A 26123-nucleotide genomic window follows, 5' to 3' on the forward strand; every position below is an offset into this window, starting at 1 on the left:
GGATTACGCTGGCACGGGAAGTACGTAGTGTTGTACGGGTGCTGATGCGGTGCATTCATCCATCCAGTACGCCATGGCTGACGAAGCGTCGAGAGCCGGAACTTCGGAAAGCCAGTCAGATGTCCGAGGTGCGAATGACAAGTTTTCAATGGGGTACCACGGCTTCGACGGCTCCAAGAGCAACTCGGGACGAATGAACGACGCGCCAGAAGTACCAGAGGAAACCGAGTCACGACTCCACGCCATGTACTGCTCACGGTACTTGTTACGAAGACGATCGGCACGACGGTCGCGCTCACTGAAGAGCTTCTTCAACACAGCTCTCAGTTCCTTCAAGCGTTCCTTGTCGTGGCCAACCTTTTTAGCTTCTTCAGCGAGACCTCGTTCAATACCAGCTAACGGAAGCCAGTGGAGACGCTCCCACAATGCGAACCCGAGGTCACCTTGCTTACCGCCGTCACCCCGAAGGTTCGCCCAGATCATCTTGAGACGGGTCTCAATCGGAGCACGCTTGGAGATGGGGACGCTTGAATTGAAGTCGACAGAGTCAAAGAGACAAGCTTGAAGAGGATAGAGCTGCCGAAGTTGCTGGTACGGGTGAACAGGATGCGAGTAATCAAAGAACGCTTGGAGACCCTCCAACGCTGTACGCACGGTCACCTCACCAGCTGGTTTGGGGAGCGTTAAGCTTAAGAGTCGCTCGAAACACTTCTTGGCGCCTGCATCGGTAAACTCCATGTCCACATACGGAAGAACCCACGTGGCAGGGTGGACGAAGCCGGCCACCGTAGAGCGAGCACCAGACAACACTCGGTGAGGCAACGGCTTAACCGACGGTGCACCACCACGACGTGGCACCGAAGTGTAGGTTGCCGTAATCATGCATCCAGGTCCAGCATCGAGAGTCTAAATAGGCGGACGAGGAGACACTGAAACAGGAGGAGAAGATGCTGGTGCCAGGGGACTTGCTGGTGGCGAAGGAGGCGGATCGCCAGCGATGATTCGGGAAGTCATCATCGGTGAAGGATTAGGCTGAGGTGGAGTCGGAAGACGAGCTGGACCAAGATTGCTCCAATTTTCTCTCGGAATCTTCCATTATCTTCGTCATCGAGTGCGCATGAATGATCGGTAGGTGGCGAAACATCATCGCCACCACTGCTAGCATCAGGAGATTCATCCACCGAAAGTTCGTTGTCATCCACGTCATCTCCACGATCGTCATCAGCATGTCCATCGTCATCAATCTCCATAGAAACGTCGGGCGAAGACACGCTTGGTACATCAGCCGTGGGGACAGTCGGAGCCGACTTCGAAGACACAGAAGCTAGTGAAGCAGCTTCAACAGGGGCAGACCCTGCTGTAGAAACCACTCCCGAGACTTCAACTGCCTTGGACGTCGCGGCAGACGCCGAAGCAGACTTGCCTTGTGGGACAGTTTGGTCCGACTCTTCACCTTCGTCACTTGAGCCAAACATGAGCCGCATTTGCTCGGCCTCGCGCAGGGCTTCTTCAGCAGCACGTATGTCGGCTGGAGAAGGTGAAATCGTGGATGCTGGTGGCTTGGCCACATCGTGTGGACCCTGAGGCGGCGGCAAATGCGCGTCAGAAGAATTGGGAACATCGTCGTGATCCCCAGGGGTCACATCTTTACCCGAAGGTTCTGTAGCAGTTTCTTGAACCGAAGGGACGCTACTTGGGTCAGCAGTCCCCATGTCCACGTCACTCTGGTCGCCGCTGAGGTCGACTACGGCGGGAGTAGAAGAAGACGTTGAAGGAGGTGGCGTCCATGAGCTTGGAGAAGACGGTACAGACTGGGACCAAGTCTTCATATGACGTCGGGGCGACTTAGCAGGAGAATAAGGGTGAGATTTCTTGCGCTTCTTCTGGGCCGCCTTCTTCCACGCCTTCGGGCCGAACAGCGATCTACGAGCAGACTTGGGCGTTGAAGTATCGGCAGGTGGCGCATCACCGAGACCGGCAGCTGCCATCGAAGTACTGGCCTTGTCCGTTGGGATTGAAGCCTTGTCTTCGTCAGAGTCTTCCGACTCGTCGTCTGAATCCCCGCCACCTGGTCTAAGACGCTTATGGGACTTCCCATGGGCCACTTGGTGAGCGGCTTTGGCCAAAGCTGCAGGAAGGGCTTGAGGATCGTCCGAAGACGCGGTGGCAGACTGAATGCGACGCAAAGCGACTAACGTCTCCTGATCCAAGTCCAGCGCGTACAGGTCCAGCTCACCCGCAGTCAGACCTATCACGAAGGATTGTGAACGAACGTTAGTTGCTGAACACACGGTGGAAGGAGCGACATTAAGAGCGTACCTTCAACAGCCAGACGAAGTACCTCGGGATCCATCCCTGCCAGACTCACGTGTGCACGGAGGGTACGATTCGCTTGGAGGAGGCGAGTGTTACGGTCTTGCTGGTTTTCGAGGACCTTGAGCGTGTCGTTATCAGCGTACATGCCCTGGGCAAGCTTTACCAGAAGAAGGTGAAGCTTCCGAGTCTGCTCGGTATTCGCTCCAATAGAAGACTTGTACACCTCGCGTTCGCGAGCCAGCTTCTTTTGCAAAGTGCTGATGAAGACGTCCCGAGCTTGGACCTCGCAGTGAAGACGACTCAGATCCTCTGCGTGTCGCTCCATAGTGGCTTGAACACTTGCGAGCATGGCGTCGTTCTTGGCGTTCGACTCGCGGAGAATCTTGATGTTGTGATGTAAGGCTTCAATCTCAGCGTTGGTAGCCTTGAGGAACGTCTCCGCGTTCTCACGGGCCATGATGTGGGGCGCCACCGAACGTACGGCGGCAGCAGCCTCGGACTGAGCAAACCGCAACTGACGCTCCAAGTCGGCAACTTGTTCTGGTAAAGCCGACAGCGCGTCAGGAACAGGTTGTATCGCAGCGAGGACATCATCGAAACCAACGGCAGTCTCGAGGCGACGCTGAGTGTGTATGTCGCCGTGGAGAGGAGGCATAACGCTGATCTGCACTTGGTGACGAGTCATTGCAGTCAAATACGGGATTATCGAGATTATCATGTGATCGACCGATGCTTCCGTATTTTCAGCCAGCATGGCGCGCAGCGAATCTTCGGTGAGTGGTGGCGGACCACCAGCTGGGGCAGGAGGAGCAGCAGGAGCCATCTCCGCGGGTTCAGCGACGACGGGGAGTGCTGCAGGAGCTACCACAGGGAGTGAAGAGTCCGGGGCAGCGGGCGCCGGAACGTCGGTTGATGACGCTGCTGTCGGAGGAAGTGCAGCAGACTGAGGGGCGTTCGAACCCTCGGTCTTGCCCTCCTGAGAACCAAGTCGAGTAATACGAAGTGATGAGCAAAGTACCGATGATTCAGGAGAAGGATGGGCTTACGTACCTCCAGCTGCTCACGTTCGCGACGTCTACGAGGATTGAGACGCTGAAAAGCGTCGGACACGGCTCGATTCAGACGCTTGGACATACGGTGGCGAGATGGTGAATTGAAGAATGAAGAAATGTCACAACGGGCACCAGTACCGTGGCTTCCATTGCGACAGGGGCAGTTGTGGTGTAGTGATTTCTCCGTAGTTGCGGATTATCACCCGTCGACAAAGGCGTGACACCGCCCAAGTTGTTCAAGCGACGAACCCTCGGTCAGGTGATGTACGGAGACGCCAAGGTGCAAGGGACTCGACGGCGTCACCTCCGAACATTCAACGAGCATTGGATACGGGCATATGTCACTGAATCCAGGCTGTCCTTATTATTAATAATGGACTCGCCGGATTCGCATTCAGCGGACCATCTACGGTACGAACCCTCAGTGGCGGTTGGGATGAGTTCGCGGAAGACTCACCGACCCTTGGAAGGCACGTTCACCGTCTGGGACAGGGCGCGGACCGTTAAAGATGCTCATGCGACGGTGCAGACGACGCTTGGCATGCAAGAAGATCCATAACGGATCATTGTTCACTTGATATTTGTATACTTGATTAGGACTTTTATTAGGAATAGACCCGAAAGGGTAAGCTTAAATACAGAACAGAATTTCCACTCAAGCACACAGAGCGACGTCCGGCTTCAAGGTAAGCGTCAGGTCAAGCTTGTTTGAGTGTGTTATGCCTGTCGGTGAACTCGAAGCTCTGTAGCGAGGGTTCATCCGGCAAGGCCAAGAGACTGTGTATTTTGGCCGATTACTATCGGGAGGTTTTACGTGACGGCTTATTGTTGCCTATTTGCACGACTGGGAGTGCTTTAATTGCCTCCCTTTTTTTTCTTCCAGCCGAGTGTTGAACGCTCGGTGATCTCGTAAAAGGCTTACCCGTGCCTGGTACCCTTCCGCTGTTGGGACCACGAGGATTCAAAACACCTGCTAGCTTTGCTCATGCTAGTAGCGTGTTCTTATTTTTACTGGTTGGCCCATATAAGTAGTTTACAAGGTCCAGTTTGTCCCGGTGCAAGGGCAGAACTGGGGTCTTCAGGTCCGCCCGAACGATCGTTTACTATCCTAGTAGACGTATTGTTGTGGGAGCATCCTAACTACATTTGTAGCTAGAGTTCACGTGGGATTTCCAGCACCACAGTTAACTCAGTACCCTTCCTGGAAAAATACGGAAATATACGAGAAGATACTGAAAAATACAGTAAAAAACCTGATCCATATTATATACATGATTATAATGAAATATCATGGTAAAATCCTGCTTTTAACTGCGGACTGGACAAATCTAAAAGTCCTTTCGAGATCAAGATACTGACTGTCAAACACGTGAATGAAAGCCAACACTGGATGCGCTTGAAACACAAAGCTAGGTGTATTCATCAAGTTTAAGCTATTGTGTGTACCTTCAGCAAAACTTGAGTTGGTGGAACATCGTCTCCTGTTTGATCTTCAGTAGTGCTTGGTACAGCCATCTTGTCCTCCATCTCCTCACCTTGTGCAGTTTCGTGACATTGTTTCCTTTACAGGTAAGACCTGCATTGTCCTGTCGCAGTACTGCGTGAAGTACGCCTGCCACGCTGCCCAATCCGAACGCCAAATCAGCGGCACCTCCACGTGCACCGTTTCGTCAACGATCGCTCTATCAGATGCTTCTGTATCGTCCGCAGAGGCATCACTACCGACGGCCACGGTTTCTTCACCTCCCTCCACGTCTTCACTGCCGGTCCCGCCCCCACAATTGCTCGAAATATCTGATTCTTCACCACCAGTTATTTCCGTCTCCATTGCTGACAATCCCGGGCCACGACGCGGGAGCGAAGACACTCGCCTACCACCAGACGCGCCCGACACACGCGTTGATCCTCCTGCGCTCGCCTCACCGCTGCTGCTGCCGGCGCGGTCGCTTCCGGCGCTGCCGCCTCCGCCGCTTGAGACACATTTCATTCTCGACCGCGAAACCAAAATGAGAACCCATTTCTCCCTCGACCGGAAATAATAAAAGTTGGAATTAGAAGGGATGGAAAGTAATTTTAAATTACATAATCCTGGATGCATACAGGACTCAATCCTGTACACCACCATGATTATAATCCTGGCCAGTAACAGTTCCGAAAAACTAATGCTACCCAAAATCGTCGACGTGGAAGGAACCTTTGCATTCACAATTTCGGCTGCTATTAACAGCCAATTATAACACGTGAAACATATTTTTTTTTGTTCGAGGTATGGCAGCTCCGAAACAAACAGAGACTATTGCCACAAGGGGGGGGGGGTCATGAGACTTTAAATCTCCAAAAGGGGAGGACTTCGCGTGAATTTATCACCCTCCTAAACCCAAAGCCAGACCTTTCGGGACATTAGCCATTGGGCCGAGCGAAGTTTAGCCATGTTTGGTCACGGGTTTAAGCCCGCGTGCTTCGTACACGTATCTGAAACTACAGGCATGGATTTGTGCTGTTGAGCAAGTCGGCCTTCACCCCTTTTTCCCTATTTCGTACTTTAAAGGGAAAACCCGTCGGCTTACAAATCGCAAGTAACTCATTTTGGTAATAGTCACTCTCAAACAATTTGGACGATATGCTTGAAAACCAAATTAAGTGGGCCAGAGTGGTACCGGTACCGGTACATGTTTAAAATACCTCTAACCGATCCGAAAGCGCTTAGCCCCAACATATTTTGTCCTTGGAGAAAGGACCAAAATTTGGTCAGTGTTTGCCGCCTTCTGGGGAATTTTGTCCTTTTGAAGGACAAAAACAATCGTACTTAAGACGTTTTTGACACTCTGAAGGGAAACTTCAACCGCACTCTTGGCGCGCGCTAGTGCAGCTACAAGGCCCTTAACGTTACAAGGAGATGCTTGAGAGAGACTCATCTAGCAGCTCTTCGTCTGATAGCGACGAGAACACCGCTACTGAGGCAACGACATGGCGAGACGTGGAGAGCTGCGAAGTGCAGCTGCAAGTGAACGATGTTGAGCGCACGCTGCTGATCAAGTCTCGTACTGAAGCGGGCGCGGTTTTGGCGCGTCTTCGACGGCGCATGTTTGGATCGTCGTCGTCTGGGCGAGCTAGTGTCGGTGATCTAGTAAGTGCGTGGATGGGTGAATCCATACTATCTGCAATCAAGAACGTCGTGAATAGAAGCATGGAGCCGGAGTGGCATGTGTGCGTGAAAGAGTTGCTGCAGTTTGTGGAGGTGGAGCTTTGGCTGAGCTACTATGCCGTCACGCCGACATTCTTCTACCACCGAGACAATCGTAATTACTTTCCCCCGGCACAAAGCGCGATGCCGCAAACGCGATACATGGCAATATTGAATGCGTTGGGAGTGGAAAGAGCTCGTAGTGATGGTATGACAGAGCAATGGACCGCTCCGATGAGTCCTGATAGAGATATTTCTCATGTGGCTGGACTCATTAGACAGTTGTGTGGAGAAATCGGATTCGTAGAAGGCACATCAATTGCCTCGCTTGATGATGATATGATTCGCCTTCGGTCTAATTTGGTTGATGACGTGGGGCTGACACATGTTCGAAACCCAAAAAAGGGGTAAGCACATTATGCCGTGAATATATTGCGTCTTCATCAATGCTTAAATCGGTGATGTATACAGGTATGGACCCGTTCAGCATGGGATTGTTTCTCTTACAACGGGACTGTTTCTCGGAGGGCATGTTGCCACTCGTGGGGAGCAGACTGTAGACGTTGTGAAGCTTTTACAACGGTCTTTATGCGGTGCCGCTACTGAAAGCCGGATTAAACTCCCTGGTATAGTTCATGCATTGGACCGGGGTTATCAATCCATTGCAGTAAACCAGCACATCCATAACGTTGGTGGTAAAATAGTTGGCACACACAAGCGAACTGGTAACTTTCCGTTTACCTACGGAAAGAAAGCTGGTAAAGACCAACGAGAAATTGCAGAGAAGGGTGTAAAAACAGCGTATTGGGCGTCAAAAAAACTTCCTGCTGTAAAAGCGACAGATACTGCGGCGGGAACTGCGTATGCTCTAGCGTATCGATCCGGTCTTGGTAAAGTGGCCACATGCTATACTACAGATCGAGCTTTTGGACCGGGGCGCTGGTCATATATTTGCACCCCAACCAAAACGCAAAGTGTGTCAAATATTGACAACTTGTTTGAAGCTTTCGAATGTGGCATCTAGAAGCTAACGGAGACACAACGTACTCCGGACTGGTTTCTTATGCGAAAGTTTCGGATTACAGGCTCGACAGCTAGTCGAATTTTTCACCATATTGCTCGTTCTTCACCGGATCCACAACTAGTGCAAGACCCCGTAACTGATCCCCACGTGAAAACGGTGTTATTGCTGCTGTCAATTTAATGCTCTCGTGGCGTGTCTAATGGGGAAGTAGTTGCCCCTGTTCTCCTCTCTAGACAAGAGCTAGAAGCCAAAACATGTGAAGAATTGAAGTCGCTTTGTCGTGATGGTGGCCTCCCAATTACCGGCAGAAAAAAGGAGCTTGTTGAAACGCTTTGTAATGGGAATTTGACCGACACTACGGATCAAAACGCCTCTGGTGGGGAACTTTTGTCGTCTTGGTTCATGTCGCCAACGTCGTCAGCTGCGATGAAAATTGGCTCACACAATGAAGCAAGTATTTCAGATCACATTCAACAGTTTTTCGACAAACATTCTCGTTACCATGTCGAGCGACTGAAAGATTACGGTCTACTGTGCGGGTAAGTGGGTTGTCCCTGCTAACAATTGAATTTGTTACTGGATAAAGCTTTTGTTATTCTTCTAGACGTGAAGCTCCTCACGCTGCCTTTTCACCAGATGACATAGGATCGATTCTCTGCACTAATCGAGGCAGATTTTTTGCTGTGATGGAATATAAGACACGGGTGGTAGAGCGAACAAAAGAGAAAGAAAACGAGCTGGCGGAAAAGTTTGGAGTGTTTACCTCTGTAGAGGTGGCTGCAAGCTGGTACGGTACTACGACGTTCAAAGAATTGATACCAGATACAAGTCACAGATGTCAAATTCTCCATGGGATCGTTTGCAGTGGGCTTCGCGATGGCTTTATTGTTTATGCCTCACCGACAAAGATCATTCGTGTGGTTCATATTTCAGTTGGAGACGATATGTGTGGAACATACCATGAGGCGATGCTGGTAATTCGTGAAGCATACATGAGGTGGATCTACGATGAATCTGTGCCAATTCCATCGTTTTCCTCGCGCGACTTAGGTCACTGTATTGATTTCGATACCTTGGCACAGAATTCGGACTTGTGGAGAGCTCTCGTACGGATGGTAGATGAAAAAGGGTGTCCTTTGCCACCTGCAAAGCATATCCTACCATCGTTGGTTGCATACTGGAATCGGATTAAGGGAGGTATCGACGTTTATTCTCGGTATCTTAAAAACGCCAAGGCTTGCCATTTATCACTGCCGCCGACGGCGGCAATTTGGCTACGAATGCTCATGACACTCGTATATAATGCGTACAAGTCACACCAACTCTTTCAGGTAATGTGATCTTTACAATTCTTTTCTTGATTCCTTTTCATCATAGTGTATACACGACTAGGCGGAAGACCACCTGCGCGACAACACGCGGTGTTTGTCGTATACCTCGTACCAAAGCTACAAACACAATCTCTCCAGTTTTAAAGGTTTTTTGCCGTGATGCAGCTCTTTCCCTCGGAGCCCCTGCCACCTCCGACACAACGCGCGTTCTGCGATCGCTGGAAAATCTTCCGATAGATAATGAAAATGACACACATAAGCTGGGGTCGAGGCGAGGTTTTGCTTACAAAAAGAGAGATCACTACGACAGAGATCCGGAGTGGATAAATCGACGGCTATCAGGGCGATTGAAACACGACCACGTAAGGCTATTTGATCTGGAAACATTTTGATATATGTACGCTCTAACCCGTGGACTTCGTACCAGATATTAATTGAAGGTGAATCTACACAATTATACTGTGTTCTATGCTGCCAGCTGAAGCACGACCAAGAAAATGCCAGACATACTCGGAAAGGTTTTAAAACGCGGTATCAGTGCAGTGACTGTGGGGTTGCTCTGTGTCGTACCGAGCGCTGGGTCGGTCAACTGTCGTGCTACACCAGATTTCACACTGATCAAGAGTTATCAAAGCCGTGTGAAGCACCCGAGCAGCTTCTCCCGAGTACAAGACAAAACTCGCGGGTTAGAACCGCACCAAACCGTCAGCGGAACTCGCTGAATACCTCAAAGCAGCGTGCTCCGAGTGTGCGCTTGCAAAGCAAGAAGCGTAGGCGATCACTGAGCTTACAGGAGCAGGAATAAGTGCTCCTTAAACTTTGTCCTATGGAAAAGGACAAATTTTTGGCCTGGTATGTAGGACAAATCGTCGTTGCGTAGCTCTTCACGACGCCAACTTTCAGTCGGTATGCACGAAGCAAGATTTCAGTTGCTTTCATCACAAACGGGTTTATATTGCTGCTTAACGTGTTGGGTGGCCATGCCTAGCATCTAATTGCTGTTTTTTTATTTGCTTGTGGCAAGCAACAGAAGTGAGAATTGGTCCTATTTTTTGTCCTACCAAAAGGGGCTGTTGGGGTTAGCCCGCATCAACTTCGAGAAGTTGCTGGTTTTGAAGCATGACAGGTACGCTGACATGGTTGCGCAGGCTGTGCCAGATATTGCAATCAATATTGCACGCTCGGTGAGTATTGCATGCTATTAATACGCAGGGATCCTACAAAAATATTTACTGAAAATAAAAGAAAATAGCTGAAGAAAAAAATGGATCTTGTAAATTTCTTCTTCGGAATTTTCGCTGGATGCAGGCATCTATTCCATTTAAATTATATTTTGAGGCTACGTGATGGCTTACTCCAATACAAATTTGTTCTTTACAATGCCTTCCATCACTGCTAGAGGGTAATGAAAAAAAAGTATTGCAACCTGAACGACGCGCAGAACATGGCTACAAAGAGATGAGCTGCTACATGTGACAACTAGCAAAACGGTTTATTAAGCTACGCTGTGTCTTGTCGTTCGTTGCCGTTTCAATCGCCTAGTGCAGCTCGCTTTCTTCACCACTTTTTGCCTCTTTAGTGCGCGTCCTGGCTCCACTGGATCGTGTTGGGGTCGATGCCCTCCTGCACCATTTCCCACAGCGGGCTCATCTCACGCAGACGCGTCACGTGCTTGACACACAAGTCCACGGCGTAGTCGATCTCCGTCTCCGTTGTGAAGCGGCCAATGCCGAAGCGGATGGACGTGTGTGCCAAGTCCTCGCCCACGCCAATAGCACGCAGCACGTACGACGGCTCAAGCGACGCACTCGTGCACGCACTGCCCGAGGACACGGCAATGTTCTTGAGCGCCATCAGCAAACTCTCACCCTCCACATACGCGAAAGAAAGGTTAAGGTTACCCGGGTATCGTTTCTCAAGATCACCGTTAAGAACAACGTGTTCGATACGGTCCGTGATCCCGCGATAGAGCTTGTCAGACAGATAGCTCACCCAGCGGTGATCGTTCTCCATCTCGAGCGCAGCGACCTCACAGGCCTTACCGAAGCCCACAACCAATGGCGGCGCTAGAGTACCACTACGCAGACCACGTTCCTGTCCGCCACCCGAGATAATGGGTTCAAGGCGCACGCGTGGACGACGACGCACGTACATGGCGCCAACACCCTTAGGACCGTACACTTTGTGGCCTGACATGGACATTACGTCAATGTTCATGTCGTTCACGTCGATCGGCAACTTGCCCAGCATCTGAGCGGCATCTGTGTGGAAGAACACCTTACGCTCACGGCAAATCTGGCCAATCTCCTTGAGTGGCTGCAACACCCCGATCTCGTTATGCACGGCGATGATAGACACCAGCGCCGTGTCTGGACGAATCGCAGCCTTAAGTTGCTCCAAATCGATGAGGCCATTCGTGTCCACAGGCAGGTATGTGACGTCGAAGCCCTCGGTCTCCAGCACACGGCACGAGTCCAGCACGCACTTGTGCTCGATCTGAGTGGTGATGATGTGCTTCTTCTTGGCCTTTGTGAAGTGGGCGATACCCTTGAGGATAGCGTTGTTGCACTCCGTAGCGCCCGACGTAAAGATAATTTCCTTCGAGTTTGCGCCAATCAGATCGGCCACGCTGCCGCGAGCGTGCTCTACGGCCTTGTCGGCGTCCCAGCCGAACTCGTGCGTCGTCGAGTGCGGGTTGCCATACGCGTGGGTCATATATGGCAGCATGGCGTCCAGCACACGTGGGTCCATGGGCGACGTAGCCTGTACATCCAGATATGCGGGCTTAGCGCCTTTAACCGGTGCGTGCTCGCCGCGCACAGCGAATCCGGGGGAGAAGATTGTCTCCGAGTTGACATTCGCCAACACGCTGGCGGGCACCTCGTTCACAGGCGTGTAGCGCTTGTCTGTCGCGAAGGCGCGCACTGAAGTGGCTGCCTGGGCGCGCATGTGCAGGCCGCGCGCGGAGCTTGATAAGGTGCGCAGAACCTGCATCTCGGGTTATGATCTACTAACGCTTCGAGCAGCTTCTTCTGTGTGGAGGAAAAAGAGCGGCTTTTTTGCTTTTTTGAAAAAAGCGCTTAAGTGTTCTTAATAAAGCCAAGTTTAAACACAGGTTACGCTTTTTTTAAAAAGTGAAGCGAAACAATCATTCTTGTGCGCTCTGATTGGCTGGTTTTGTTAAACAAAGTTCTGATGTCTTTTCACTGCATTTCTGAAAACGCTTGTGTATTTACAATTGTTGTGCGGCCTTTGGATCATAGTCCAATGCCCACGCTGCAAATGCCTCGGCCGACGTGGACACGCGCCGGAGTAGCGTCTTGCGTCGCTCTGTGACTGCATAGACGCGGTTACCACCAACTGCCTGGGACGAGGAAGCAGAGCGTGAGTGGCCACGCTCCAAGTCACTCGGGAAGTAGTCGCTGTCCTGCTGGTCGTCGTTGTCGCCCTCCACTCGAGCATTGGCCACCGTATCCAGGTTATCCTTATTGTTCCTGTCACTCTTGCTGTGTTCATCTGGCATGAGGATCACAAAGTCCTCTTCTCGTGGCGTCTCGGGTTTATTCCTTGACGGTATCAGCGGTATGCGTCTCGTGTCTTGTCGTCTTAGTTGTGGGCCTGAAGGAGACAATGCTGAAGGTGCAGAGGTTGGCTCTGACGACGCGCCAACACTCTCAATGTTGTAGTCTTTCAGCACACGGAACGCGCGTTTACGTTGCAATTTCTCCTCTTCACGACGTTCAAGACGCTGCGCTGGAGTGTCGAAGACCCACATGGTCTCTCCGTCACTACTGTCGCTGCTCTGGCGCGTTGTAAAGGTCGATCTCGGACTGTGTTTGTCTGTATCTTCTTCATGCTCTGAGTCGTCTCCATGCTCGTGTTTGTCGTGGTGACGGCGCTTGGTGACAGAGCGCGCGAGAGCGTGGAAGACGTCGGAAATGCTCGAGTCGTAGTGTTTCTCGAACTCGTCCAGCTGAATTTTGCTATTTAGTGCCAAGATTTTCTTTTCCCGGAGATTGCACAACTGGTCTTCAGAGTCAAAAGAATCCTTGTAGGCCTCTTCTTCACTTGTTGCATCCGAGTGTCTACGCTTTTTGTCATTTTCGTTTTCTTCCGCGTCAGGGTGAACTGCTTGCGTTGTGCCATGGAACGATATGAAACTCGTGAAGCTGCGTCGAATAGGGTCATGTCGCAGCGCCTCTTGCCGTTTCTTTTCGCGGTACGCTCGAAGCTTTTCAACCTTGTCCATGTGTTTTTCCGCTCTGTCGACGATAACGTCCCAGCGTTCGCGCAGTTGCTCCGACGTGTACAATGCAAATTGCGGTTCGTAACTATTTTGTTTCGCGAGCAAAGTATCGAGAACCCGAATAAGTTCCCATTTGGGCCCGACATGTTGCACCGCAAGCACCAGCACTTCGTCGTTAAAGCAGTCGCAGTGCTTGATGCGCTCGGTACAATATGGACACAGATCCTTCCAGCCCCACGTCTTGATGATCGCGTACCACGCGAGGTCTTGCATAAGACCCATGAGCGACATCCGTGCAATTGCAGCTAATACGCCATAGTAAATGAACTGCTTGAGAAAAAGGCAACTGCGATAGGCCCAAATGTAGAAAATGGGTCCCTGTGCCAACGTGAGGAGAACCACCACGAATATTTGCAAAATAAACGCCAATCGGAAGGAAAAGCCACTCAGATCTCCACCCGCAGCCTTGGCACGGAAGTACTTGCGTCGTTGACGGAAAATGAGCTTGAAGAGCTCCTTAAATATTGCCTTGCCAGCTGCCGGCAACACAGAAACCATGATGGCATACAGCACGACGGACGTGAAGATCGTGATGTCTGCACCCCACGAATCGCGCAACATCACGATGATGAACAGCACGTAGAACGTGATGTAGAGTGAACATACCACAATTAACGCCCGTTCACCGCGGGAAAGCTGTTCGTTGCGGTATGGGCAAAACACCCACGTGAAGTAGTTTTCATGGCGCCACCACGTGTAAAAGGGTTCAAAAGGTCGACGAAACTTCTTCCAGCAACACGGACCACACAATCTCGTTTTTGGAACCTTGCGATCCCATGGCATAGGCTGCCAGTAGTCCACTTCGTCCTCGGGGACATTGAGCTCACGAGCGTAAATACGTTCAATGTTCTTTTGGAAACTCTCACAGTGGGTGATCATCTGGAACACTCGCAACCCAAAGAGTGTGATGATGACGTAGGGGAGAAATAATAGCAAATATGCTCCACCCACAATCCCCGACGAGCTACACGCCACCGGCATGGGATTTACCGAGATGTACGTGACGTTAAAGTGTTCCCACGCCGCCCTGTCACTAGGCTTGCCCTGCTTGTCCAGATCGAAAATTTTCTCATCGGAATCCACACTTGAAGGCAATTGCGAAGTTTGGCAATAGTCGCTTGTAGGGTCCCGTGCGAGATAACATGGTTGGATGACGAAATACATACTCTCCTCGATCCTGTTCTCAATATACGTACGCGGTAAGTAAGCATACGTTGTCCGCAGTGTCGACCCCTCTTGGATGTACTCAAAGGGTTCACCATTGACGTAGTGTTCGTACTCGTCTTCATCGAGAAGTAATGCGTTAAAGTACGAAGAATTGGGATTCGCATTGGCGTTGGGTCTCGGTGTCTCGATGGTGTATGTGAGATGGAAGTCGACCTCCTCTAGGAGGTGAAGATACGTGTAGTCTTGCGTAACCTGCACGTTCTGTTCTGTGAATGCATCCAAGTGTAGAACCTCGTTCAAATGAAGCGAGGAAAGCGAGAAGCCCAGCCACATGACGACACCCACGCCGATACCGAGCCACGCCCAGAACTGTACGCAACCTCGGCGTTTGCTGTATCTGGTCCCAATAAAATCCGTCCAAAAGTGTTTGTGCTCCGGTACAGCTGGCCGTTCGGGTATATACGCCGCCGCCACTTTACCTGCTTCGCTGTCATCCTCATCTTCCGCGTCGTTAATCTTGATATTGGGTTCGTGTCCGATAGACTTGCAGTAAGCCAGATAGGCTTCCAGCAACTCGGTGTCTAGTTTTTCATTTTGAATACTTTCCTCTTCATCACTCTCTTCGTGTTTCTCCTCCTCTTTGTCTCTATACAATGCCTCACTGACTCTGCTGTTGCGTCGAGTGGAACTTTGTCGGAATGTGTCAAAATGCACAGGCTCATTCTTGTCGGCTAGTCGCGTTAAGTCATCAAATAGCGCGCAATTCTCCTTCGTTAGTGACCGAAGGCGAGCTGCAGCGCCCTCTGTGTCTGAAGGGACGGATTCCGATGCGGCTCTGCGGCGGAACTCGGCGCTAGAGAGCGTTTCTGGCTCTGTCGCTGTGTCTCTGCGTCGTCTGCGCCGTCGACTCCCTCTGTCGCTACTGGCTATGGCTCCCAAGCTTCGTTGGCTCACTGCGTCGAACTCGTCGGCGCTTATGAATTGAGCGTCTCGCGGCCGGGAAGACGGGGGAGACGGCATCGATACAAAAGCGATTGGCGAATGGTCGTAACGAGGAACCGAGTGCCTTTGGGATTAGAGAGCTGACTCCCTCTATCGATGTTGATGTGGCAGTGTAGTAATCATAATCAATATAGCCAATCAACGAATTCTACTTAAGATTATACCAATAGAAACAGTGTATTCTGATAAATAATGCGTGCGAAATATTTTAATTTGTGTACCTACGAATGGACATTTTTAATGCCTTCAAGAGTGGAGCCTCCCGGGGTACTTTGTGCTCGTCGGGAGACGATGACCACAATTCCGCGTGGCTTCATGCTGACCACGATGTACTAAGTCTTAGTACATCATGTACTACATGTATTGTGGTTTTCATCCATTTTGGCAAACCGGAGGTCTCTTCTCCCGAGATAAGGGGTCCGAAATAGCGAGCAGCTCCGATATGGCAAGCACGATGGTGCAAAATGTGTTAGGCGAATAGGTGAAGAGAACGAATTCAGGCCAGTTAAGTAGAGAAGTCTTCATTTTGCCGTTTCAAAACGGTATAAGTGAGCGCCTTGCGGCCTCAGCCTCATCCTCAGCCTCAGCCCTCCCCCGGCATTGCAGTTCTTACAGCTGCCAAAAGACACGTTTGATAATTGCAAGTTCCTTTATGACCTTTGGCGATGACTTTCGCTGGCGTGCGGTGGCACTGATGCATGTCTACGACGTGCCAACTGTATACGTATCTGATCTATTCGGTCCTAAGCAGCGCACCCTTCGCCGATGGTACGCCCTGTTCCTCCAGAAAGGCATTGTCGATGAAAAGCAGCCTCGTCAGACCTGCACACGCTGGTCACCTGACGTACTTGCCGCTGTCGAAGCTTACGTACAAGTTCACCCCACGTTTTTTCATCGAAGAGCTACGTGAGCACATTGTCACGCATTTTCCAGCAATAACTACAGTCTCGACAGCGACAATTTGTCGCGTACTCAATTTTGATCTCAAGCTCAGCCGAAAGGTGTTGTTCAAGGCCGCACGAGAAGCCGTCCCTGCGGAAATTGAAGCCTACCGCGCCAAGCTTCTTCCACTTTTCTCTTTTGCAGAGCAGCTCGTATTTTGGGACGAGACTGCTAAAGACGGACGCCATTCTCAACGACGCTATGGGTGGTCGAAACGAAATACCCAAGCAATTGCGAAAATACCGTTTCGAAGAGGAACACAGCTATCAATTCTAGCCGCGCTTGATGTGCAAGAACTTTTTGCATGAAAGTGGACTGAAGGAACATTCACGCGAGAAAAGTTCCACGAGGCGTTAGTGGAGCATATTATTCCAACTTTGAACCCGTGGCCTCTTCCTCGCTCAATTGTTGTGATGGATAACGCCAAAATCCATGCCTACCCAGAGCTCCAAGAAGCCATACACCAGTGTGGAGCTAGACTAATATTTTTACCGCTCTATTGGCCACAGCTCAACCCGATAGAGCCGTGCTTTGGCCTTCTAAAACGTTGGCTTCAAAGGCGTGCTAATCTCGTTTTTCCATTGTATCCAGATCAGGTTCTGGAAGTCGCAATGTGAGCGTGTACGCGTCTCGAAGATAAAGGTTGCTTTGGCACTTTTCGTCACTGTGGTTACATGGCTACTGGAATAAGAGACCAAGTTTCTGACGATCTAATTCGAAGAAGTGCAGACGATGAGTAGCTTAATTTTGTAATGATGAATAATATTCGATAGATGCATCTCGTACTGCACTAAGCTCGCGTTTTCTTCTAGTTCATGGGCTCGTCATCGGCATGGTTCTCGTCGTTCATCATTCAATTGGCTGGCTGAGTGGGTGTGAATTCATGGTAGATACCGCGAGAGAATATATCGTGGTCTGGCAGTCGTAATGCACGCCGAAGTGACAGAATGTCGACCTCCAGAGGCATCCATAAACTATTGACCCTAATGCTCACAATTGCTGTATCCGGTATGGCCTGTTAATCGGCTTCATGCTGCTGCAGAGCCTCTCGCTGTCGGCCTAATTCCATTGCTTGTGTAGTTGTGATATCCTCAGGAACTTCAAATGGAGCCGACTCCGGTCTTCTTGCATGCACAACATCAAGATGGTGTAAAGTAATTGCTCCAAACTGCACTGCATTGGCTGTATCGTAAGATATCCTTTGTACTCGAGCATTGGTAATGCGACGCGCGGTAGCACGGTGATATTGCTCTGGTTGAGCTGCCCGCTTGACGTAGAGGAGCGCCTCAAAGCGAAAGTCTCCAATGTGGCGGAGATCATCGGTTGTGAGTAGTTTCCATCGGTATTGAAGTGTTGTCAAAAAGTTATCAGACGTCAGCTCGATATACTTGGCTTGAGCATCGTTCCTCGCACGCCGCGAGTAAACGGATGAGTTGTCTGGTAGTACGAGAGGCTTGTTCGATACTTCAGGAGACGCCACGAGCGCAGTATATTTTGCAATACACTTCAGCTTAAAAACAGCATAGCCTTCAGAAACTTCGAAATTGACATCACTCTTCCAGCCACCACGAGCGCGGCCAAGCGGTTCTCCCACTCGTATAGTCAGTATTGCATCAGCTCGACTTGGCAACGGCGCAGGGCCAACATCGGGCGGCCCGAGAGCATCGACTGCCCATGGAGCGGAGGACGACGTAGCCCCCGTAGACGCACCGGCACCAGGCACGATACTGCTGTCGCTCGATCCATCGAAACCGCTAGTCGACATGGCAGATAACTTTAAATATTCACCTGCTAGGCGATACGAATTCAAGTTGTCCATACAAATTATTACAGTGCTTGCTCATCCTCGGTAAAAGGCTTTACGCAGACCAATATGATGTCCGTAGTGTATGAGGGCCTTCGCTTTTTATCTAGGCATTAGACCAGAATCATAATTAGCACAGCGATCCTTCAAGCCTGCTACTCAATAGCCGACGACTTACAATGCAACTGCAACTTACCTATAAATTTACCGACAAGATTGATATACTTCCTTCGCATTCTGTGCGCCATTCTGAGCAGTACGAAGTCCGTCAGTTAGCATTGATCAAAAGCAGTAAAGGGACCGTACCTGTGCGTTAGCGTGCAGGCCTCGTGAGCACGGCGTCCCAAGCAGCTTCACGCGTATTTCCTTCTCCTGCGGCTGCCAACCCTCGATGTCCGTGGGCTCCTCGGGTCTTCTCTGGCCTTCGTCTTATCCAGCATTCTGTACAGGCTAGGTGTAGTTATGAATGTGCATTTCCCGCCAAGTAATGCGCTTATAGCTTATCGACGGCGTGCGCCACTGGTTACCTCGCTGCCTGCTCCGCTGCTTTGCTGTCTCCGTGGCCAGTGAGGATGTCACTCAGTTGGCCCTCCAAAATAATTCAACCTATCCCTATAAGAGGTCAGTTTACAAATCGGACCCCCTCAGAGATGCGTAGCTGAAACAGGCGGCAAAAAGGCTGAAACCACAATACACCTTATCACCTTAAAAATGGGGAATTCTTAGAATTTACATTTTGCCACATTATTGCCATTTTGAAGGTGAGAAGATGTACACGAACATCGTATGTGACACCTCCGTTGCCGTGAACGCCGATACTGTAGCCACTCACTGAACAAAGCCAATAACGGCAAATCCAGAGCAATATCCACTCGATGGTGGCAAATTGGCAGTTTGCCACTGGCAACCATCACGGGTGGCTCTACACGGTTCTGAAGGTGTACATGTAGTTAATTAATTAATTACGTGCGGTCTGTTACGTACCGTAACGCCAAGCGACCGATCTTCAGCTTACGCCAAATCTCGCTCCATCCCATCATCGATTCGGTACAAATACCTTTTTGTAGAAATGTGTCAACACCGAGCTAAGTTGTTCAGTACAAGTACATGTACAAGTCTCACGTGGCATATCATGGATGATCTCTTTTCTTCAGCCAGCTTTCAGTCATCTCATAATCTCTTTTTTAATGACCTCCTTGACAATACGTACAAGTAACATGCTAAATAACAAAAAATATGTACTGTACCCATTTACATGTGTACCTCAATAATGAGCTTATTCTACAGTATGACATGGCGTAATCGTGCATTAGTACGTAATCCGTGACTCTCATCAAGTGCCTTTCTCAACCGACTCTGATTGGCGGTTCTTGGAGTTCTTGTGTTCTTTTGAAAGGCTCTACAAGTCCATACAATTTTCAAATCAAAGAGCAACAAGATGGCAGAGGAAGACCATTCCTCAGAACCCTAAAACGCGTATGTCCACAGATTACGCGACCTTGTGTCATTCTCCAACATTAGCCGGGACGCCCACTATGACATCGCGCGGAAGGCCTCCACCATCGCCTGACGCGATCGCAGCAGCGAATGCAGCAGCGGCAACGTCTGCTCTGCCTGCGCCTTCAAATTCCGCGTCATTTGAGCCCTCAAGCTTTTTCCAGCGGTCTCTGGAAGCCCAGCACAGCTTCGCCGAGTCCGATGACTTGTGGAGCGAACGAAGCAACCCGAGTATCAGCAGCTACAACAGCAGCACGCGCGAACTGCATCGCCATGTCATTGCCAACACCTTTTTTGGACCCATGTCCAACGCTACGGGTGCGATCATCGAGACAGACGACGAGCAGGAGCCCACTAGTCAACGCAGCATTGGTAGTACCATGAGCAGTGACAGAGGCAACAGACGGAAACGAAGACGACAAGGCAGCGGAGAAGGGCTGCTCCGACGCGTATTTAGACACAGAACAGCGTCCGAGTCGGCCTTGACCAGCGCTACAGAAGAAGAAGACGGGGTAGCGCAAACACGGGAACAGAGGAGAAGTTTGAGACAGCAATTGTCGCTGCCCATCGACTCCCCGAATAGAGAGAACGAGACGCCCGTCGAAAAGGCGAGACGAAGAGAGAACCGCGTACTATTTGAGGAGCTAGTGCACTTGGCCAACACGCACCAACCGGTACAGTTTGACGCCTTTAAACAGAGGTCATTGAGGAAGAATGGCCGGTCAAGAAGCGGTAACAAGTCGCTGAGTGCTCAGCTTCGACGCTCAGGGTCAGCGGAGACACACGATGTGTCAGAATTCAGCTCATCGGATAGTGAGACGAGCGACGAAGAGATGGAAGACGAGTTGATCAACACAGAGCTGTTGGAGGCCTATATTGCCTATTCCAAGTCAATTGGGCACGAACCAAATATCCAGCTGACCCCAGCCATGATCCCTCTTGGACGTGATGACAAGCCTAGAGACAGTCACGTTGACAGAGACGACAGTGAGGATGAAGAGCCGCACATTGCCCCACGAGCGTCGTATATCCAGGAGCGACCTGTAGTCAAAGAGCACGAGCACGCGTGGACCGGATTTTTGGGTACAAGATACAGCAAGCGTCGAGGTTGTGTGCAGTTCTGGACGTGGCTGTTAATTGGAGTTGGCGTTCTGCTATGGCTGGGCATTTCACTTTCTTCCTTGCAACTTAACGAGGTGTTGCATCTGGACGCGTTCACCGTCCAGAACGTGCAAGTGACGCAGGATTACACGTTCCTGCACTTTTTAGAAGAAGTCGACTTCCACCTCACATACACGATAGAAACACCCAGTCCAGACACACGCAGCAACCCGAACTCTTCGTATTTTAACGCGCTGCTGCTTAACGAGTACGAGTACGAACACTACGTCGACGGTGAGCCGTATGAGTTCATCCCAGCAGGGTCGACACTGCGCACGACGTATGCGTATCTCGCGCACACGTATATCGACAATACGATCAAGGAGACCATGTACTTCGTCGTGCAGCCGTGTCGTCTCGAGCGTAACCCAACAGCAGACTATTGCCAACTCGGTCAACTGCCTTCGAGTGTGTATTCCAGTGAGAAGATCTACAATCTGGACCAGAAGAAGAAAATGGCCCAGAAAGAAGCGTGGGAAGCGTTCAACGTCACGTACATGTCGGTGAACCCCATGCCAGTGGCTTGCAGCTCGTCTGGATGGCTCGGTGGCGGCTACTTGTTGCTGTTTTTGCCCTACGTGATCATCACTCTGTTTGGCCTACGCGTGTTCCAGATGATTGTTCATTGCGAAAGTTGGCAGAAGAATATCGAGAGAATTTACTCGCGAGAGCTGAATGTGCCTGAGAACGAAGTGGACTATTGGCAGCCCATGCCCTGGGACCGTAAAGTGCCCAAGACGAAGCTCTGCGGACCGTGCTGTTGGACGAAATTCCGTCGGCCTTTCGAGCCGTTCTACACGTGGTGGCGCCATGAAAACTACTTCACGTGGATCTTTTGCCCATACCGCAACGAACGGCTTTCCCGCGGTGAACGGGCGTTAATTGTGGTATGTTCCCTCTACATCACGTTCTACGTGCTGTTCATCATCGTCATGCTGCGCGATTCGTGGGGTGCGAACCTCACCATCTTCACGTCCGTGGTGCTGTATGCCATCCTCATCTCCATCCTTCCGTCGGCTGGCAAGGCCATCTTCAAGGAGCTCTTCAAGCTCATTTTCCGCCAACGACGCAAATATTTCCGCGCCAAGGCCACAGGTGGCGGCGATCTGAGCGGCTTTTCCTTCCGATTGGCGTTTATCTTGCAGGTGTTGGTCGTGGTCCTGCTGACGTTAGCTCAGGCGCCGATCTTCTACATTTGGGCCTATCGCAGCTGCCTCTTCCTCAAGAAGTTCATGTGGTTCGGCGTCTTGGCTGCGATCATGCGGATGTCTCTGCTGGGCCTGGTGCTGGACTTTGCGTGGTATCTGATCATCAAGACGTGGGGCTGGAAGGACCTGTGTCCGTATTGCACCGAGCGGATCAAACACTGCGACTGCTTTAACGATGAGCTGCTGGTGCTTGCAGTGGAGCGTGTGGGGCCCAAATGGGAACTGATCCGAGTCTTGGATGGCCTTATAGCCAGGCAGCATCACTATGACCCCCAGTTTGAGCTCTATACAGCCGAGCAACTACGTGAACGGTGGGAAGTGCTGGTGGAGCGAGCAGAGAAGCACATGGACAAGATGGAGAAGCTCTGTGCGTATCAGGAGAAGAAGCGTCTCGAAGCGCTGCGTCACGACCGCGTACGTCGCAGTCTGACGAGCTTCTTGTCGTTCCATGGCACGCAGTCGGATCCGCCTGGATCGGGCAAACAGTTGGGGGGCGAAGACGACACGACGCAGCGGAGATCTTCGGACGTAGGCAGCACGAGTAGCAGCACTGAGGAGAACCGTGTTTGCGACTCGGTTGTGGATATCCACGTGTGTAGTCTGCGGGAGAAGAAGGTCTTGGAGCTCAACGACAAGATCAAGCTGGACACGTTTGAGAAGCACTACGACTCGAACATCTCGGAGGTTTTCCATGCACTCACGCACTCTGTGCAGAAGCTGCGACGTCATGGCAAGAGGAAGCGTCAGGCGAAGTCCAAGTCGACGAGTTCTGGTCTGGAACAGATTCCGGAAGAGGATCAGAGCGCGAAGGAGCATGAAGACTCGAGATCTCGCACGCAGATTGATAGCAAAAGCACCAATGGCGAGACGATGTGGGTGTTGGACACGCCGGCGCAGCGTCTCGAGCGACGGCAAGAAGAGAAATTGCAGCGGAAACGAGCGTTCCGAGTGCTGAATAATTACAAGATCGAGAGTGTGGATCATCTGGATTCAGAGCCTGGAAGAGCTCCAGCTGCTTCGATGTTGTCTCCAATTCTGTCGCGTCAAGGCTCCATGTCTGGTGCAGCGCCATTGTCCACGAGTCGAGTCAGTCAAGACACGAAGAAGAGACCGTTGCTGTCGACTCGCCATCGACCGAGCACACCTCGTAGTGAAGACCTGGTGGTTCTGGTGCCGGATGGACATCAAAGTAAGGAGAAGGACAAAGTGAACCTCGATGAGCTGGCCAGTGGCTGTGTGGAGGACTACAACGACGATGAAGACGACGAGTACCCGAGCGACTTGGAGCGTGGCGAGCGTCAACCTCTTTCCGGTGCGGACCAACCGCCATCAAGCTCAACTCGTGTGTATTCCGTCACGGAGCGGCCTCAGACTTTGCTCAGGCGTGTGTCTGCTTCAGCCTCCGCCTTTGCCGCCTGGGCACTCAACTACGACCCAAACGTAAAGTATTAGGACCTGGCTTCGATTTCCTAATTTAGAACAAGCTGCAAAACTTTCTACTGTCCATTTTCCCGCGGTTTCATCAGTGCAACCTTCCGCTCCATTGACATGTAGCCATTCCCACAACATGCAGATGCCCAAGTGCTGCTGCTTTATCCATCACACACACACACCTCAGATCGATTCGAACGTAGCCATTTAACCCGGTCGAGGACGGCTGCGTACTGTAGTCCATAGCTCTTGTTGTACACTCTTCTCATGCAACCAGTGTACTCGAATGACATGGATCACTATTTCACTATTGTGAGGATGTGTCTTGTTAAAGGTTTCGGTAAAATAATAGAGGCATTCAGAAGCACCGTTATTTTAAAAATTCGGTATTGAAAACCACGGAGTGTGGTCCACGCTGAAATTTTCAGCGCAACGTACGTGTTTTTGGCTTCCGTCGAGCGGTAGCTGAGGGCTCTCTTACCGTCCTTCAGATTCCAAAGCAACGCAGACGACCGCGCTGCAGATCCTGCCAATGCGAGGCAAATGCTCGTTCTCAGACTGCGCTTTCACGGAAGAGGACGACGTAGACGTCACCAAGTGTTCATCCTGCTCTAAGAAGGTCCATCATATATGCTCTAACGCCATCTACGAAGGAGATCTCTCCGTGCGAGTGTGCTCGCACAACTGCGTGATTGCCCTTGGCTTGCCGACGCAGTCGCGCACTTTGTGGACTTCTTCTGCTGCTTCTACGAGTGATAATCAACTCACTGGCGGCGCTAGAGCGCATGGAAAGACCCCACGGAAGAGTAGCAAGGGTAAAAAGAAGACCAGCGCTCCCAACAGCAACAAGAAGGAGTTCAATCAGGCGAAAAAGTTTCATTTTACGACTGGAGATGACTTGGCATTGCTTAGGGAGATTTTGAGCGTCCAGCCTTATGCCGCAAAGCACGGATCCGTCACGGCTCGTTACCAAGACGTGGCAGACAATTTTAACGAGCATTTGGGCGAGGAGTTGAGCTCGAGAACTATCAAAGAACGTTTTTTCTTCTCCTCAAGGATTTCAAAACGACAGACAATCAATATCGGAGGAAGTCGGGGGTGGCGGAGGAGTACACCGAGCATAAACAACTACTTCAAGACATCACTGATGCTATGCGTGATCTTCAAGATGAAAAAACGAAAAAGAAGAAAGCAGTTCAAGATAAGTCGGATAGGCTTGAATCCGCAGGTGAAAGGCTTCGACACCAAGCTATAAACCGCCGTTGCCAGCGAGCCCAGACAATGCAAGATGAACGCAGTGACTGTGAGGAGAGTGCGGATGAATCATCGTTAGATGAAGAAGAATCAGTTAATCGGTCTTCGACAGACTCTACTAAATCTGGTGGTGGTGTCACAACTGCTCAAGTCAACGCAGCAACAGTCAAGTTCATTGAGAGACAGCGCAAGCGCCATAAGGATGAACACGAGTTGCTGCAACAAGAGCTCGCTTTTAAGCGAGTAAAGGCGGAGAATGAAGAGCAGCGATGGAAGAAAGAGTTTGATTTCCGCAAAGCTGAAGCTGATAGGAGTGATAAAAAATGGAGTGAAGAGGTTGCGCTACGGCGAGCTGATATGGAGCTACGTAAAGAAGAGCTTGCTCTTCTGAAACTTCAACTTGATGCCCAGAAGACCTCCGGGGATATCATTACGCAAACGCTGGTGTAAGGCCGCAGCTTTTTTACGTGGATCTATTGCTGTGATCCTGGTCGTTACTAGTTGGATTTCCTTACGCGTGGAGTAACTACTGGTCTGCATTTTGATAAGAGCAAAAATACTCGTCGAATGTTGGTGGCTTGCACGAAAAATACTTTGAGTTGTTGTTTCCTCCTCGAGCAATTGTGATGCAGTTTGTGAATAGAACTTCGAGCTTGTAGAGGGTGGCGGTTGGTGTTGTTGCAATTTGCTGATGGCGCTTGAAGTCGAGGAACGAAAAGTATTTGGTTACTTCTCCATATGACCACTCAACCGACACTCTAATAGCGCTCATCGCCTTATTCAGTTCGTGTTGGGGGACGTCAACACGGCAGCCTTTAAACGGACAGCAGAACACGTTTGTACATCCGTACGCTGGGTCACCATAGATCAGCTTGTTGTGGAAATTCGAGTTCTTCTCGAGTACATCCTTGAATCCGCTCTCGTTCAACATGAACAAATCATGGCGACGGCCATCAACGGGACCAAAAAGATGCGAAATAAGTCCATCCGGGGTGACAACAGTCTGGAACTTGAGTGCGTGAACTCTTTTGTGACCATTGTACATAGCTTGTTGACCTTTGCTCGGCCGACAAATTGAGCGAATAGTGCCGTCAATAAAGCCCCAAACACCTTCGATCCCCAATGGCTCCTTGGCAGATATCGCCGCACAGTATCGATCCAAGTTGCTGATAATTCGCTCTTCGTCCCAGTAGATCATATCTCCTAAATTCTTGTCGATGAACTCGACAACAAAGTAGAAAATGTGGCACAAGGTCGACGGGGCCCTGCCAAACATTCCAGCCATATCCAGCCAGCGCTGTGGGTATGCCAGGCGGCGTAAGCAAACGGTCAGCGCCTCGAGGGAGTTAGTGCGTACTCCCTCCCGTGTACGAAGGATATTTGGAAGCTTCAGATGGCGCGCAAGTAGATGTAGTTCCCCCACAGTGAAGCGAAACTGGTCTTT

General features: G+C 50.7%; 4 protein-coding genes across 4 annotated transcripts; 1 reads left to right on the plus strand and 3 right to left on the minus strand.

Annotated features, from left to right (window-relative positions):
• Window positions 1–10348: 10348 nt before the first annotated feature.
• PITG_15057 (cysteine desulfurase 1, mitochondrial precursor) lies at window positions 10349–11930 on the minus strand (the record flags this gene model as incomplete). Its single annotated transcript, XM_002898187.1, has 1 exon — window positions 10349–11930. One exon carries the CDS (start codon window positions 11899–11901, stop codon window positions 10483–10485), a length of 1419 nt encoding a protein of 472 aa, XP_002898233.1.
• Window positions 11931–12139: 209 nt separating this feature from the next.
• On the minus strand, window positions 12140–16512 carry PITG_15058 (uncharacterized protein; the record flags this gene model as incomplete). Its single annotated transcript, XM_002898188.1, has 3 exons — window positions 12140–15047; window positions 15608–15700; window positions 16355–16512. The coding sequence occupies 3 exons, from the start codon at window positions 16510–16512 to the stop codon at window positions 12140–12142; spliced, it is 3159 nt and encodes a 1052-aa protein (XP_002898234.1).
• A 1718-nt stretch (window positions 16513–18230) lies between these two features.
• Window positions 18231–19168, minus strand: PITG_15059 (uncharacterized protein; the record flags this gene model as incomplete). The annotated part of the gene is made up of 5 exons (XM_002898189.1): window positions 18231–18234; window positions 18337–18377; window positions 18435–18556; window positions 18961–19050; window positions 19144–19168. 5 exons carry the CDS (start codon window positions 19166–19168, stop codon window positions 18231–18233), a joined length of 282 nt encoding a protein of 93 aa, XP_002898235.1.
• Window positions 19169–19606: 438 nt separating this feature from the next.
• Window positions 19607–23446, plus strand: PITG_15060 (uncharacterized protein; the record flags this gene model as incomplete). Its single annotated transcript, XM_002898190.1, has 1 exon — window positions 19607–23446. One exon carries the CDS (start codon window positions 19607–19609, stop codon window positions 23444–23446), a length of 3840 nt encoding a protein of 1279 aa, XP_002898236.1.
• Between the last annotated feature and the right edge of the window lie 2677 nt (window positions 23447–26123).

This window comes from Phytophthora infestans, genomic scaffold, assembly GCF_000142945.1.
Source record: "Phytophthora infestans T30-4 supercont1.38 genomic scaffold, whole genome shotgun sequence".
NCBI classification, from domain to species: Eukaryota; Oomycota; class Peronosporomycetes; order Peronosporales; family Peronosporaceae; genus Phytophthora; species Phytophthora infestans.